Below are 17,900 nucleotides of genomic sequence, written 5' to 3'. Positions count from 1 at the left end.
AAAGTTATACGGCTCGATTCGGGAAATGAAGTAGAGATTCACTAGATATGAAATAGTAAAGTTATGTGACGTTCCACGGAAAAAGGTACCTTATGGTGGCTGGTGCTTACGTCGCATAGCGCCGTAAACCTCTATAATACCAATAATATTGGAGCGACGTTAATAATAGCGTAAGGGCCAACCGACCATAAGGTACCTTTACCCGTGGGACGTCACATATCTTTACTATATCGTATCTAGTTATTCTCTAATTCATTTTCCGAATCGCGCCGTTAGTATTTAGAGGCATAAATTATCAATACTGGATTAACAACATAAAACAGGGATTTAGCATTGGATTGGTTAGTAGGTAGTCGGGCTGATGAATATTTATCACTAATATTGCTGTGAGCTTACTACAGCTGCCAAAAATATATTTACATGTTTAGACCTTATTCAATTGTAATAAGGATAAAACTGTGTATATATTTTTGGTGCCAAATGTACAAGGATTAGAAACAAACCATTGTTTGTCATTTCAAATGCCGATTGTATTTTCAGCTCGCAACATTTGGATTAAACCTATTAAACCTATACACCTTTTATTGTCTGCTATCTGCGTCTTTCCTGTAGAAATAGAAATAGAAAATATTTATTTGGCGTAAAAATATATATTAGGTACAACATAAAGTTAAATAAAGAAACATACACCAAATAGGATGCCGCTCAGCATAAGCAGTGTCTGTAAGACACTGCGCTGGTTTTCTGGGCACCCAGAATTTAAAACTAAAACTTAAAACTAATAAACAGACACAGAACCGTGTCAGAAATAAAGAGAGAGAGAGAGCGAGAGAGAGAGAGATCACAAATATTTCTTGTATACGAGTACGAGTAGACACCGCAGAATTAAAAGTATCCAAAGCGAATTTTCACTCTAAGCAGGCGCGATATAATTTTTTCAGTACTTACTTGAGACTCAAAAAAGACATGACCCGATTACTTTTATTTAGTTGTCCACAGAACTGACCTTGTTCTAAAATATATGAACCACCATTCTTTGTGTGGGAATTTAGGAATTTTTAAACTGATTATATCCGAAATTACGTTTGTTGCTTTGAACATTAGCTGGTTAGCAGTGAGTCTGAGGCGTGCGTTTCCCAAATCGCAGGTCGTGTTTGGTAGGTAATATTGAGGAAGTTTATGGTAGGTACAAGATGCTATATCTTATCAAGTGATCGCTCTTTAGGTGTGGTCGTTACTAAGTTTCAAATAAAAGATCATAACAATTCTTCACTCTAAAGCATTTTGCTCGTTAGATCGCAACGATGGTAGAAATCAGAGCCCATCGTTAATGGCCAAAGCGGCCATGACTAGACGAAAGGGTTTAACTTAATAAGGTTATCTTGATACTTAAGTCCTTTGACAAGAAAGGTACCAGGGCAACCATTCAACATCTGTACAAGCGATCTTAGGCTGTCCGCTAGCTGGCGCGGGCGGGGTGCACGGAGCGGGTGGACGCACGCGGGTGCTACTGTAGGTAAAATCTGTCGGACGCGTCCGCGCCAGCTAGCGTTGCCCATACTATTTTTCTTTAACCCGCTCCGGCGCGCTCCGTGCAACCGCGCCAGCTAGCGAACGTCCTTAGATACAATTTATCAGCCTTTGCTTTAGATAAAATCTCATAAAGCGTAGCAAAGTGACTGAACTGTGTAACGCTTGTTATTTTTTCAATATACTGATTTAAATTTCAGGGCCAAATAGTTTATTCTTATTCTTTTCACAGGACAGTTAATATAATAAGGTACATAAATTAAAATAAAATTAATAATTTTCAATAGTTTAAACGAAACACAAAACTAACGAACTAAGTGACTTACATAGGCGTAGACTAGCATGAATTGCAAGCAATTTACGTTACATTGCCGACTACCTACTATCTAAGGAAAACTGCATTCAAAAGTTTGATCAGACTCCGCAATGTAATAGAAATTGCATAAAAGTTTTTGCTAAAGTATCATTCTATGGAACTTGCTAACTATGTAAACAAACCGCCATATGGAAATCATCATTCAGTGACAGTTTCAATGTGGCGGTTTTTTTACATAGTTAGCAAGTTCTATAGAATGACACTTTAGTTTAAACCTCGCTTTAAGATCACTAATGCAATGTTATATAGTGGTCCCTGATAAACGTGGCGCAACGCTCAGCTGCCTTCTGCGATTTTTCAGCCTGGGATTGTTAAAGTTTTTTTAAATGGATTTTCAAAAATAATTACTTAATACTTATAATACCTAACTACTGTTTGGATGTTTGTTACTCAATAACAACAAATAGGGCCATGATATTGTAATTACTTAAGGTCAACCGGGGTAATTGTGTCACTTGTGATAAATACATAATTATATTGAAGATATCTGAAACGCAACATTTATGACATGACTATTATAACCGTCTACATTAAAAGTTCGGTGACCATAATTCGAACATAGAGGGTTGCAATAGTTCTAATATGTTACGCTTAGGAGAAAATATATCTTTAAGACGCATTTGCCTCAAGTGACGCGTTTATCCCGGTTGACCTTATGTGAAATTTGATAATAAATAAGTGTTCCACTTCAATATATACATTTAACGAAAAACCATATTTTCGGTGTCAAGTGAAAATCGGCGTTAAAGTGTATTAATGGGCAATTTCGGCGTAAATGTCGGTCATTACCAGTCGAAGCTGCATTGAGCTGATATTTTACTACAAATGTTGAAATACTCGTATATGACTATATAAGCATTTCTTAATAGCCAATACATGGCATAATGTGGCTTTTTTTATACATACTAGGCGGTAAAAAATGCATCACAGAAAACCTTTGTTAAATTTTGTTCCTTTCTAACAGTGACAAATGACTAAATTATGAAAAGGGACCAACGATTAATAACGGCATTTTAAATTTGACATATGTTTATGAATGATGCCATAAAGTATCTACTCTCTCCAAGGTAAATACGTAAAATCGAACGAAAATGAGACGATTGCTCATTCGACCCATAACCATGTTGGGTCTTCAGGTCTTAAGACACCAACTTACTATTTCCATGACTACAATGTTCGGTATTTAGAAATGTAAATTCAATACCGGTTCAAAGGCTACTAAATATAGCCATCAACCGTAATAGCTTTTGGTGACATTCGGTGCATGGGATCGAGAAGCTTGTGGGCTTCAAAGGGCGCTTACAAACCTTAAGTAGAGCGTTTGTACATTATCGGATCAGATTACGGATGTTGGATCTACTGATCCGACAAAAAAGAAAAAAAAAGAAAAAGTAAAATTAATTAAAATGCCGTTTTATATATCTATTTATTTAATTAATGCTTATTGTTCAAAATAAAACGTTAATGAAAAATTCAAATTGTGCACGCAAGATGCCTCGTACTCGGACTTTTCTAGCGTTTTTTCTTCACTGTTATTTTAGTATTTGAATGTTATGTAAATTTTTATTATCATAATCAAAGCTAAGAGAGCTATATACGATATTAGTTGCCTGTTGAAAGAAAAGTACAGTCAGCAATAAAACCTTGTATCGAACCTGATTTTTTTAGCAAAAAACATAGTAACCGATGTATGTCGAGCGTGCACTCTCAGAGCACGAGTTTCATGGCCGAGGCGTAAATTATGTTAGCGCGATACAGTGACAATAGAATGGAACTAGATTTATTAAAATAACTACCTTAGTGGCTCTGTGAGCTGTAAAACGTCGCGAAACCCTATCCCCATAGCCCTGTAAGTATAGGTACGTCACCTGAAATAATATATTAATCTTCGAAGGCCGCAAAAATATGTGACACGCTCTTATGGCTCTACGAATAAGATCGTGTCAGATACTTTTGCGGCCTTCGTTGTGTAGCATATAATTGCAGGTGACTGTACATGATTTTTGCATGAAAATTTTCGATAATTCTTTAGTTGGATTTTAGTTTATGTAGGTACCTACCTACCTACAGTATGATGTCGGGCACGTTTCTATTTTTAAAGCATGTGTGGATTAGATTAAGACAGAGAGAATGAAGACGCGTGCTCAGACGGAGCAATTAATAGTTTGCGGCCAGTTTTATGAAGTAACTTTTTCGGATTGTTCGAAAGACTAATTATGGAGTTAGCTCGCTTTTGATCGAAACTCACACGAAACTGAGTGGGGAAGATAAGTTGATGGGAATCGATGTTTAAGCGCTTCATGAAAGCGAATATAACTTGAAATATACTTAAGAACGTTAGTATTTACTTTATTTTTTTATACTATTTTGTCGCGTGTAGCTTTAAACCATGTATTTATAAGTGGCTCGCTTAGGTTAAGTTTTTTTTTTCATTTTAATTATTACTTATGAAATATTTTTGCCATTTATTAAAGGCTAACGCATGATTCCCATAGGCCCATACCATGAATCTTAAAGATTTCTCTCTGTAGTCAAGTCAAGATTGATGAAGACCGTCACCCTAATATACTTACTATACTCTTTGCCGTGATCATCTGGCATCTTTCTAGATAGTATGACGCTTTGTCATAAGTGTCATAACACAGAAGTAGACAAGTATATTTGAGGTATATTATGTTTTATTTCATTTCAACCTTATGTCAACTAGTATTGCGTAAGAACAAAATATCTGGACTTATAACTTATAAGTTAGTAACTTTACAAGTTTCAAATGGAACCGTTTGATGAAACCGTTTGCAGCTACAGAAGCTGGTTCCAAAAGCTCTACGGATCCAGATTTAGGATTACATTTCAGACCGCAAACAATTTTATAGTTCCATTTAAGCGGTCGCGTGAAAGTCAACCGAGAGGAACGCGGCCATTTTCGGGCAAATGAGACGTAAAACACGAAACAGTCTTGTTATTTTAACTCACGAAGTTCACTGACACCAAAGATATATTAATTAAGGAAGATGCGTAAAATCTAAGACAATCACGTATTTCAAATTTGACAAGTAAACGAGATGGCGCTGTATAGCTCAATATATTTTGTGATAGAGTCAGACCAAGAATAGTCTGCAGCGGATTTGATAGCCCACGCAGTGCAAGTGTTATTTTAAACGTCAAACTTCTATGAAATTATGACGTATAAATGACACTTGCACTGCGTGGGCTATCAAATCCGCTGCAGGCTTTTTTTGGTCCGACTCTAGCTCTGATTGTGAAAAGTTGACGTTTGACAATTCAGTGACCGCAAAACATATGGCGCAGTACAGCGCCATCTGTTTTGGATGTCAAACTAAGGGGTACGTTTTTTTCTTTAAACTTTACCTCTCTATTACAATCAATTCTCTTTGGTTGACACGGACAAACAAATTGGTCGGAATTCTCGAAAAGCGTCCATTTGAATTTTTATACAGCGGTCTGTAGAAATGTCTCGGGAGTTGTGAAAAGTTCATCGAGTTTTAAAATTATAAATTATTCGTGTGTGTCGGTGGAGTCGATAGAATAGAAAACGTCGATCACTACTAAAATTGTGAGGATTCAAATCCCGGTAAGAGCATTTATTTGTGTGATGAGCACGGATATTTTTTCCTGTGTGTTTTCTACATAATATGTATTTAAGTATTTAAATATATATTATGTATATATAATCGTTGTCTGGGTACCCACAACACAAGCTTTCTTGAGCTTACTGTGGAGCTTAGTCAATTTGTTTAATTTAATTGTCATATAATGTTTATATTGTTTATTTATTTACTATCTCTTTAAGATATTTGAGGACATTAATGATTCTGTGTTTCACTTTATGTAACATAAACATCATTTCTAATAGTTACTTTCTAACAATGTTTTGTATAGGTATATATTAAGATCATGATATTCATAATACTTAACTTTCCAAATGTTATAATTCACAAAATATAATTTTCAATAGGTATATATAACAGAACAGGTACCTAGGCAAAATCATAAAAAACTGAAAGCAACGCAATTCTCTAAAATCATTTTTTAATCAATCAAGCCAACTTTTAATGTCTACATCTACTATAAATATAATCTCATAAAATTAATGGTATTAATATTTCACTAACCCCTCAATGATTAGTAAATACCAAGAATGGACTAATCCCATTATTGTATGCAAACAAATCGTACTGATACCCAGTCAGCCATTATTCACAAGGATTTTAATTTTATTATGAATTATCTCTAGTAGAAAGTACACCATTTTAATGAATTTATTTACTGGGTTTGTTCCTGGCTAACAGAAAATAACATAACTCGGGGTTATTAAACATGATTCAACACCTTAAATTTTATTAATGATTATGATTAGAAATCATTGGATAATTGTTGAGAACATTTTTTAGCGTGACCACAACATGGTAATACAAAATTACAGTACATATATAACTACATAAATCTCAAATCTGCTGAATTTACTTCTACTAAATATATGACAAAAATACAAATATAACAGTGTGCAAGCAGTTACAAATCAAGTGTGCGCAAATGAAGCCAGGATCTTAAATTTTCTACTAGGTACCTATGTATTTGATGTAAGCATACTCCTGTAGGTGTAGGTATAGGTATTCTAATACGCAAAATTCGAAAATGTTTTGTACTAAAGTCACGAAAATTTTCAGTGCTTTTAAAACAAGTTAAAAACGTATTTGCCCTATTTTTTTGACGTGTAACATTGAATTAATGAAACAATGAAAACACATTTTTCCCTCGCATAACTTATTTAGTACTCGTACTTCCATACCTATCAAGCCCAAACTGTCAGTTGTCAAGTTTTTTTTACGTTTTCATGTTACTTATTATAAGGTGAGCCTCGGAGAGTCTCGACTACTAAAACATTGTTTAAAAATATTTTTTCGCTAACAGAGTGTCAAATAAACTGTCGTGAGACCTGCTAACATTAAGCTAATTTTCCGGTAGGTAACACGTGAGTTTTAACCGTAAAATTAGCGATTAGTGTCAATTTAGCCTTTAGTATGCTGACCTGATTAATGCCTTCACCATAAGCATGTGAAAATTAAATTCATGTTTTTAACAACGTCCAAAATTTTACAATAGTACCTAAACTTTTTAAACAAACCACGGTCTGACTCAATTACAATTACCAATATTCGCCAATAACTTTTTTGTCTATTAAACCTACACACGGAGCGCTTCAAACATGAAAATGCTCGCGAAAATCGCCGAACACCCTTTTCTTTATCCGTTTGCTTCTCATTTTAATTCAATTTACTGGATGAGGGAGAAAAAGTAATCTCCAGGGTTGGGTACGGTACAGAGAGATTGGAAGTCATCGACACAGTATTGGGACGAACTCATATACTTTTATGACGTCGAAAGTTTTTTTATTCACGGCAAAAGAAAAAGGATTCGCGATTCGGGAACCTCTCACGTGTGGCCTGACCACCCGGCTGGAAAATCTAACATGTTTGTAGATATTTGGGCGTACGCGGAGTTTTACGTTCTTATTCGGCTTTCTTGTTTCTGACAGGAAAAGGTTATCAAACTTCTATGAAATTATGACGTATAAATAACACTTGCACTGCGTGGGCTATCAAAATCACTGCAGAGTTTTCTTGGTATAACTCTAAGAGCATTAAGGTGCAGTTCGGATTCAGACTACATCAGCAATACTGTAGTAGGTATTACAGTGCGACATTACTGCCGACTACTGCTAGCGATAAAAAAATTCAGGTAATAAACTGAAATAGATATCATACACTACAAAAAAGTGACCAAGTCCGAGTGGCCGAGGCGGGAAATCGAACTCGGATCTTCAGCTTACGCGGCTAATGTCCTGACCACTAGACCACCCGACCACGGCTGTACCCGTCCCAAATTCCCTAGTTGGAAAAAATCAGGTATCAGTAGAATACCTATCAAAAATATTCCAAATTTTGTCTTAAATGTCTTATGATTGGTTCCGCTGATTTATAAAAAGGACGATCCCTTCCTATTTGCATTTAATTTAAACCAGATTATGTTAGGCAAAAATAAAACTGCCTCCTGAAAGTGTAAAAAAATATCGTTAAAGAAAAAGCTTCGGCCTTGACACGGAAACCACTCCATGCATAGAAATTAAAGTGCGGGACCATATAAGTCGTGTCGCGGTTATTCCTCCGGGCCTCCGCATTTTCTTATATTTCCGTCCGTTGAGAAAATTTATTTGGCCTCCGAGAAGATTCCCAACGTTGGCTATGCATTTGCCTTACACCAGACTATGATGGGTTATAGCGGAAAGCACCCTTCATTTTTTAACACATCCGTAGAAATAGACGAACACATCCGTAGAAATAGACGAACACTCTTTATCACGCAATCACGCTGTTACGTAGCCAAGTATAGTCCGACAAGAAATTGTAGAAAATTATTGAGGGCGCCACTTCCTACGTAAATGTCACATTTTTGATGTAAAATCCTTGAACATGGCAACAGTTTAGTATGGGATTTTTTTAGTTCCATTTAATTTAATTTTTACTATTTTATGTCGCACTATACGACCATTATGTCCTTTATCAAATGAATGCGGTGACGGCAGCAACATAATTTATCAAGGAAATTAACAGTGACTTGACATCACCATCATCAACGCTGCAGCTGTAACGTTGCAACGGTAATGGTGACATTCCATTTCTGACCGCAGCTGCACTACTAGTACGAACGCGTTGGTATTATCGTCAGCTTCCGTAGTAAAATGAATGGTAGTGCTGCTGTCGTTGGAAATGGACTGTCACCTTAATGCTGCTGAAGTTGTCATCAGATTGTTACTTTTTCCAGTCTCGGTGCCGGCGATACTTTTACTGGTCGGTCTGTTGCGAACGGCACGCTCGGTATGCCGTAAAAATAACATCGCAGAAAGGAGAATAATACTAGACCGGACCCGAATAGCGAATGTGCGACGCAACGCACCTAATATATCAAGGGCGGAACTTTAATCTTACCTCCCGCAAGTATTGCGTAGCCAGAATAATGTTGAATACAAGAACGACAATTTAAGTAAACTGTCGTTGTCACATTAGAATAATTTATGTTGCTTTTAATACCTATTGGTTGGCTTATTGTGATATTTGTAATTTTTTCATTCATTTAGGTCAGCGGTGGGCCAAGTACGGCCCGCGGGCCATCTGCGGCCCGCGAATGGATTTCATCTGGCCCGCGGCCGGTCGTATGAAATAATTAGAATAGGGGCTATATGGCATTGGCCCACGATTATCACAAATCAAAATAAATTTTGGCTACAATTCTGGCCCACCACTTAAATTTCCTAAACTTTCTGGCCCCCCATGAAGAAAGTTTGCCCACCACTGATGTAGGTGGTTGCATGGAGGGTGGAGCAACTTTTTTGTGTTGTTATTTTGTCATAGAGGCAATAAACTACTCGTATACTACGAGAACTACATCATGTTAAAATATAGCTGCCATAGTGTTCAAATTTTAAAATTTTAGCACATTTTCATTTTTAGTTTTAATCGTGTGTCGATAGATGGCAGTAAATTTACTGTGCCTACAAAATTTACTATGACAGTAACCCTCTATACCTATTATCTATTATTTTGGCTATATACGTGTTGAATGTTCTCTCATTTTGGAGTTGGATTCAATCATTTTTCTTAGAAAAATGTGCCGACAACACAGGCTTTGTCCAAACTAGGTTATTAAAAAATGAAAATATAAAACCACGAGGTTTTCCTTGAAAATGAAAAATCCAGCTACTTTGTGATAAATCTATGTAGGTTTTATTAAATTTAATACATGTGATAATTATGTTAGGTACAACATTTTAGTATTCCGCTGAAGTAGGTGGCGGTATGTGCCATTGTGGTAACTGAAACAATAAACGCAAACGTTACGCAACAATACACAGTAGCAGCGTTATACGGCCCGATTCGAACTTTAAGATATGTCAGTTAATAGGTCTAGAAACGATATGTCAGTGTCAAATGTGACGTTTCTTCAAACAAAAACGTCACTTTTGACACTGACACATCTAATCCATTTCGTTTCCAGATACTTATATTAATTGACGTATCTTAAAGTTCGAATCGGGCAGTTAGTCGGACCAAGTTAATTCTGCTGTGACAATGTCAAATTTCTATGAAAATGTGACATTTATAATGACACTTTGTTCTGTTAAAGTCGATGCAAAGTTAACTCTTGTAGACATCGTTGACTCCAACCAATTCAAACACACTTGTCAATATCAATTGTGTAAGGTATATGACCTTACATTTCTTATTAACGTTACATAATTGCATATAAACTAATCATAAATATTATAATTGTGTATGTGGCAGAGCGACGAGCAAGTAGTTTTTAACAAGCTTTTATTAGGTCGACCTGTATGTAACTAACTTGTAATGGAATCTAAGGTAACTAATTTAACCATCTTCCAAGGATCGTAGCGTCATGAAAATTGGCAGCTGTATGTAGTTCTGATGACAATACAATAATATGGTACTGTCGAACTGATCTGATGATGGAGACAGGAGGTGGCCATAGGAACTCTGTGATGAAACAACGCAACCTAATTGTGTTAGGGGTTTTTAGAATTGTCTCGATGAGTATTAGTTGTCTGTCGTATGAAAAGTACAGTCAGCGATAAAAACTTGTAGGTACCAAAAATGAAATTTTTGCCAAAAACTTATTTAAAATTGATTTAGTGAGTTGGGGGTAAGATTGAATGGTTTTTTCATGAATGAGGGCTAAGATGAAAAGCCGCCCATATAACGAAGCAATCCTGGCAGCTTTTTATCTAACCCCCCATGAAAAAACCATTCAATCTTAGTACCCCAACGCACCTCAAATACCTACTCACTCTAAGCGCAAAGTTAAGTGGCTGTGGCGTGATTGAAAGGTTCTATTTATTCGGTCGTTGACTCGTTTTGCGCGTAAATTAGGGCGAACACCGAATATGTGGCTCTTACCACCTGTAATGTAAAAAAATACATTAGATACCTACACATTTGTATTACCACGCATTACAGCCATTCGAAAATCAGTTTGAATTTGAATTCTTTCAAATTTGATTTTGACGTTGCGGGTTCAAGTCCTGCCGGAAGCGTAACTTTTTCCATTTTTTCCTTTAATATAAAATTTGAATTATTTGCCCGAGAATACAGTGAGTTAATTGGGTGACAAATGAGTTTTTTACAGCTGATACAGTATCTGTAGTAAGACAAACAAATGTCCCATATTATTTGTTGAGGGACATTGATTTATTTCAAGTTTTTGCTCCAAACACACCTGACCTGTATAAAAATTATAAAAATGCCGTAGACGAGCTGCAGCTTTAGAGCAATTAGTAACTGGAGATGCCTTGGCTGTCATTTTCTGTACAAAACCATACAAAACAGTCTGCCGATTTATGCGGGGGAGGGGTACGTCAAATGTATGGGCTATTTGAGTGGTCATTAACAGGCGTTCCCCTCCGTCGAAAATAGGCGGCCGATGGTCAACCACATGTATGGACTGTTGTTTATCTGACATGGCTATATTTACGTTACGTATACATTTGATGTGCCCCTCCCCCGCAAAAAACGGCAGACTACTTTGTACCGAAAATTATAGACATTGCGTCTCCGTTTGGTTATATCCTCTAAGTATTTGTACATGATTTGTACATAACGTACAAATAGCCATGTTAGATAAACGTCAGTCATACAAAAGTTTGTAAAATTGTGCAAGGTTTACGGCAGAGGAGTCTTCAAGATCGCTGATGATGAAAACGGCACTAGTAGGCTTGGTCGCGTCGAATTGTAATAATTATTTCACTCGTCGAGAATCCGTCAAATTTGAACCTAAATTGATTGACTGAAAGTTATAATTCCAGTCTCTAGAACTAATTTAGCTAAAGTACTAACCTGTATAAATGTTCCATAAGTAAGCTCTAGCATATTGAAGGCCTTCATGACGATTGGTCGCTGCGCCGCCGCGCACGAGAACAGCACGAGTCGGCGTATGTCGCGTCGCATGGAGCTAGCGTGCCAGCCGCAGTAGAAGATCGAGTCGGACAGAAGAGATGCCTTCGAACATTTGAATTATTTGACTTCCTCTCTCTGGATGTTGGCTGGTCCAACAAGTTTCCATCGCCATACAGTGTGGGCATACTGCTAGCATAATGGGAACTCTCGGGGTGGACTTGGTGCAGGGTGGGGAATGGGCGTTAGTTTATTTATACATAGATGTTTATGACGAAGCTTGTTGCAGGAATTATGGTTTGTTTTAGTATTCATGTGCAGCAATGCTTGTGCAGTTTAAATCCCAATGTAACTTTTATGCATGAAATTAAAATACTTATCAAAAAAACATTCCAATTTCATTTAAAAATAAAAATATTCCTTTAAAAAAAACTTTATTCAATTATTCCCCAATAGCAAGCGTTTGTGATTGAAAATACAGATTAAGACTTACCTGATACGTTATTTCACCAGCATTGCAAAGGAAAAGAGCGAGTAGAAAGTATAATGCTACTGCAAACAATATTATTTTCAATTGGGCACCTATAGTTATGTTTTTTGAAAGCTGAAAAAAAGCAATTATACATCGTTTCAATAAATGATTTATCGTGAACACGATTACAAACCGGTGCGCGTTGCACCTTAGGGATCATTTCTGAGAAAATCATATATTCCTACTAGTTTATTTTATGGGAAAATTCCTAGATTAAGAATTCCCAAAGAGATATTCCCAGCGGCACGTCACTAAGCGCATTCAATTTAGCTTAAGCGTGCATATTTATTTAAGCCCATAACTGAGCTGGTACCCTGAAATCGCAATTGCGCTAGTAGGTAAATTCTGTCATAAACTACTGTACTATATTACTAAAACAAAAGCATTATGCATGTATATAAATGTCCCAGTGCTTGACACTGTCCTATGCTCCGCACCTTCAATAACGGCATGCAATAGAGATTGACAAACAGACTGTCAAATAGATGTCAAACACTGGCAATTTCATCTTGGTTATTTTATCGGTTTTCGGTGCACATATTTACCGGAATTTCTTATAAAATTGGAGGTATCTATAGATTTACCAATTATCTAATCATACTTGGCCAAGCAAATCTTGTCAGTAGCAAAAGGCGGAAAATATGAAAAATCGCGGGTTAGCAATACACTGTTTTCGAATAATTCCAAAATCGCGTGTCATCTGTGTTTTATCCATGGAAAGTGGATCGTGAATGACAGCCATTTTGTTTGTTTACATTCTGAATCGTTGCTATTTCAAAAGAAATTTCGGCTGTCACCATTAAATTCCAATATATTAAATAAGATTGTGCATGAAGCAAGGTGCCTACAATGTGCAATCATGCTCGTTGATCGTAAATATTTGTATAATTTGAGGTTATGATAATTACATGTTTGGTTCGATGTACATTGCTGCTTTTCTTAGCGCAATACTGCTCTTTGAGTGTGGCCCTACTTCACTTTGCTGTACATTGCTACTGACATACTTTGCTTGACAGACTATATGTTCTTACCAACCGCCTCAGTAATAGAAACTTACGGCCAACTGCAGCAGCAATGACACGGCGGAACCCGAGCTCAGGCAAACTTGGAGCGCCAGAACCGTGCCGACGCACCGGTCGATGTCTTTTGATAACCTTACGATATAATTACACATATAATATTATTATAGACAACTACGGTTAGCCAAAAAAACTTTGTTTATAAACCTAAGTAATAAATGCGCCCCATTACTGGGCACAAGTATTCTGTCTTTGAACAATATATATCTGATATATGGTGTATGATTAATACCAAATAAAGATCTATCTATCTATAGTTTGGGCTATAATTTGTTACGAATAGGAGCGTTTTCACATTGTCCGATCCGATATTGGATTTGGCCTTTCTCATAGGGGATTCCGATATCCGATATCGGATTAGCATTTCTAATAATTTCAGCCATGTCGGACCTCCCCGTCGGACCGATTTTTTTTTTTTGTGTGTATATCGTCGGGTGACAAGCAAAAGTCACTAACTAACATCATTGAAATTATTAGACAATTAACCGTGTTACAAGTGTAATAAAGTGCATTGTTACTTTATTTTTTTGATAGTACGTAGTGAGTTTTGCTTAGAATGTTTACTGTAGTGTGCCCCTGAAGCAGGCGCGGGGCGCGCTGACGTTGCAACTTGCAAGTATACACAGCGGCCCGAGAGCGACATTGTGGATGTAATGTAAGATCCTACATACATCCGATATCGGATCAGACAGTGTTTAAAAGTGAAAACGCTCACACACCTTTCAAATTTCTTCTCTGAAACCTGTGATATCGCGATCAGGAAGATTCCTTCACCGAAAAGCAACTGGTAAATGTTTTTGGTTTTTGTCATAGGTACGTAAGTCACGAGCTTACTATTTTAAAGATAAATAAATAAGCAAATAAATAAGTACCTTATAAGATTACTATGCATCTTGATTCCTTCAATCAATCCAGAGTGCAGTTGATCTGTAGCATATTCCTCATTTCCAGCATAATTATTCCTGTCAAACTGTTCCCTTAAACCTTCCAAATAATATCTCAACGTGATAAATTTATACTTGTACATGATCAGAGTTACCATAGCGAAGGAGTCAATGCATATCATGGGGGCCATCATAACGCCCAACATTCCTGTTGTAAAGAATCTGAATGTAATAGCAATGGCGGAATTATCTTCGTAAAATGGCCAATATGTCACAATTGTTATGAAGTGGGATCCTGGAAAAACACAATATCAGTAGATACCTACTTGGTCCCATAATACCTCCAAATTGACCAAACGTACTGCTATCAGAAAGATCATCATAAAGCCAGCAAAATACAAAAATAGTTTTGCTTAGGTCATAACTATGGATATACGTACAAAGGTGTCCATCCGGGCCGTCTGGCGGGAATCAAGCACATCTGTGCGCGGGTGATCTGTTCGCAGAGACATATTATGTGCCTAGTTTCTGTCATGTTGACAGATTTGTCCGCGAGACACATTTTTCCAGACACACCTGTACTCGTACACCTATATCTCTAGCTCGTACCAAGTACTACTAAACTACGGTTAGCGCTGGTTATTCAAACTAAGTACAGCAAGTTTAGTAGCCTTAGTACCTATACTTAAATTAAACTGTTTACCTGTCATCATCTTCCGAATGCCTTCATAAAGATACAAAACAAACGCACCATAAACAGACACCGCGTATGCTCTCACGTTATTTTTCATAATTATATAATTCTCAGCCAGTCGATGTTCGTCTTCATGGTCTTTGCAAATCTCTACTAATTTCCTGTTCAATTCCTTGACGCGTTTCCTATTCAGGATGACTGAAAACATCTTGCCCAGAATTATAGTATGGGTCACAGCGAACGACGTACAATCGCTCCTTTCATCATTAGGCATGTCGCCAAAGAACAACCCAATAATTTCCAATACAGTCATGGAAATATAAATAGAAAATAATATAACGCATAGAAGTTGGTATCGCATACTTTTGCCTTCGCTTATTTCGCCCTCCTCAAACCAAAAATCACCCGCTCCTGCTAAGTACATTTTTCTGCATAAGGTTTTCAAAATGAAATAGTTTTTCATTTTTATGGGTCAGACTCTTCCAAGGCATAAGCTTTCTCTTTCAATGAAGAACGAATAAGTAAACCAACAGCTGTAGGTGTAAATTGGCTTAATTTTGAGAGATTATGAAGTTGTATAATAATAGGATACTTAGTACTACTTAAGTAAATTGAATGGTGATATTGGTTTTTCTTCCAGAGATCCTTAAGGCATAGGTATAAGTCATTATCTATCTATCTATACATATAATAAAGCTGAAGAGGGTCGAAAGTCTGTACATGGAAGACATTCGAAAAAATGTACCTTTATAATATTAAAGTGTATATTTATGGGAAAGTGGAGGCCTTTGTCGACAGACAAGCTGTTCTACACAAACATCCAGTTGCCGATCATTCACATAATTAGGATCATAAACATAGGATTAAATAATTTAGTTAGTTTTATTAGTAAGTAGGCATATATTAATTGTAAGGAAAGAAACAGCAATAAAGGCTATTTTATTTTGTTTTATTTTTATTTATTATGGGAAAGAGCTACAAGTATTAACATACCTTTGTAGTTTAATAAATTAAGTTTAGGCATTTTACGTAATTTAGTGGAAGCGGGAAGTAACTCCTGTTTGAAAGTCTTCGAATATCTGTTATTGATATGTTAATAGTTTTTAGCCTAAGCAGATCTCGTTATAAGTTTACAGGTAAGTACGAGTGACGCAAGCAGGGGTGAAAGATGGCATAATTCGGGCTCCACGGTTAACATACATAACATTATAGTCTAAGTTTAATTTACGTTACCTTAAAGAAAATATACCAAAGCTTGACACTGCCTTATTAATGGACACCCTCAATCTTAATCTATACAAATAGAAATGTCAAACAGAGGAATAAGAGGGTCTAAAACTGGGTAATCTAGAGCAAAAAATACAGCTAATATTTATTCACAGAACAGAACCCGTTAAAAAATGTTTTATAAAATAGCAATGAGGTTTCATAGTCGAAGTCATTTGTAGAAAAGTTTTACCACTAAGTGGCCAAAATGACACAATAAGTGTTAAAGTTTTTCAAACACTAATACTACAAAAATGACACCTTGTTTGTTATTTAATAATACCTTCAATCAGTCGTAATTGCTTAACACATTTAGCTATTTTCGTGCTGTATACTTATGTAGATTAGGTAGCTTCACAATATACTCGTAATCATGTTGAAATTCTAATATCTTTTAAATTTAGAATAATATTTGTCAATACCTACCTTACTTCGTGGTTATTGTCAAAAAAAAACATATGTACAACTGTGAATGTGCTGTAAGTAACATTATCTTATGATATCAACCACTATTTTTGTATGGAGTCATATGAAAATTATAGGTAGAATGGCAATGTGAGTTTTAATATTATTGAAATGACTCGTGAACGATTTTACTGATATTAGGTTGTCCACAATTTGTGTCGTCCGCCGCAGTTTCGGCTGGCGAGTGGCCAGACTCCCTTTGCCTGGGAGCGACGAATTATTTGGATGATGCTGCTAATTTTCAACTGACTACGGCTAACAGCGGCTCTTGAGATGGTTTGGACACGTGGAAAGAATGAGTGAATGAAAGCTAACAAAGAGAGTGTATAAGGAAGAAATAGAAGTGAGAGTTGGAAGGGTTAGACCTCTGCGGACTTTCTCTGATCAGATCGGGGAAATCCTGAGGAAAGGCCACGTCAAGAGCACACTAAATCGGATTTTCTTTTTTAAATTAGAACAAAAGATAAAAAAATAAACATTCTAACAAAAGTTATTTCTAATAATCGACAACAAAAAGAAACATACTATATTGATCATTGTCTTTATTTTCGGAAGTGTTCGGCAATGATGACATTTGTCAAAGGTCAGAATCTTTTAGTGTCATAAATGAAAAAGATAATAAAAAAGGTCAAAGACTACTAGTATTCTATGAGGTTGTATTACCTAGAAGCTACTACCACCTATACCAACACATACAGGCTGCTCCAAACTAAAAAATCGTAATTTGTTAATTTCTTCGTAACCGCCACACCATAATTACCTACATTTCTGCTTTGACAAATACCTAGGGATACTGTAGAATGCCTTCTCCGCACCGTTCCGCAATCCGGTTGCAAGCTGCAGGCCACTTGCCCGCGTTGTATCAGTTATTTATTGCACACCACTTTATTGCCGTTGCGGATTCCGGGAACGGACGCCGCCTGTAGGAGCTCTATCCAATCAGCTGCTATTTGGCTTGCTAACTGGTAGGGGTATTCTTGGGCGTTCATTGCATAATTTATATGCAAAGTATGGAACGTCCTTGAAATGCAGCGTGCGCAGCTAAAGGACGTGTCTATACTTTACAAAATCTGCTCTGCTCTGCGCTGCGT

At 36.6% G+C, this 17,900-nt stretch overlaps 1 protein-coding gene across 1 annotated transcript; it reads right to left on the bottom strand.

Annotated features, from left to right (window-relative positions):
- Nucleotides 1-10,816: 10,816 nt before the first annotated feature.
- Nucleotides 10,817-15,541, bottom strand: LOC134798535 (uncharacterized). The gene is made up of 6 exons (XM_063770920.1): nucleotides 15,088-15,541; nucleotides 14,373-14,679; nucleotides 13,479-13,575; nucleotides 12,383-12,493; nucleotides 11,833-11,994; nucleotides 10,817-10,899 (listed from the first exon to the last, which is right to left on the bottom strand). Exons 1-6 carry the CDS (start codon nucleotides 15,539-15,541, stop codon nucleotides 10,834-10,836), a joined length of 1,197 nt encoding a protein of 398 aa, XP_063626990.1. The 3' UTR covers nucleotides 10,817-10,833.
- Nucleotides 15,542-17,900: the final 2,359 nt, after the last annotated feature.

Source organism: Cydia splendana, chromosome 17 (genome assembly GCF_910591565.1).
Source record: "Cydia splendana chromosome 17, ilCydSple1.2, whole genome shotgun sequence".
In the NCBI taxonomy this organism is placed as follows: domain Eukaryota; kingdom Metazoa; phylum Arthropoda; class Insecta; order Lepidoptera; family Tortricidae; genus Cydia; species Cydia splendana.
This window is presented reverse-complemented; position numbering and strand designations above follow the sequence as displayed.

Excerpts from the sequence above, each read along its gene's own strand:
- LOC134798535 (XM_063770920.1), bottom strand. The coding sequence starts at position 15,541 with ATGAAAAACTATTTCATTTTGAAAACCTTATGCAGAAAAATGTACTTA. Across the intron at positions 13,576-14,372 it reads ATGCATAGTAATCTTATAAG|GTTATCAAAAGACATCGACC; the intron begins GTACTTATTTAT and ends TTATATCGTAAG. Across the intron at positions 11,995-12,382 it reads CTGGTGAAATAACGTATCAG|GCATCTCTTCTGTCCGACTC; the intron begins GTAAGTCTTAAT and ends AAATGTTCGAAG.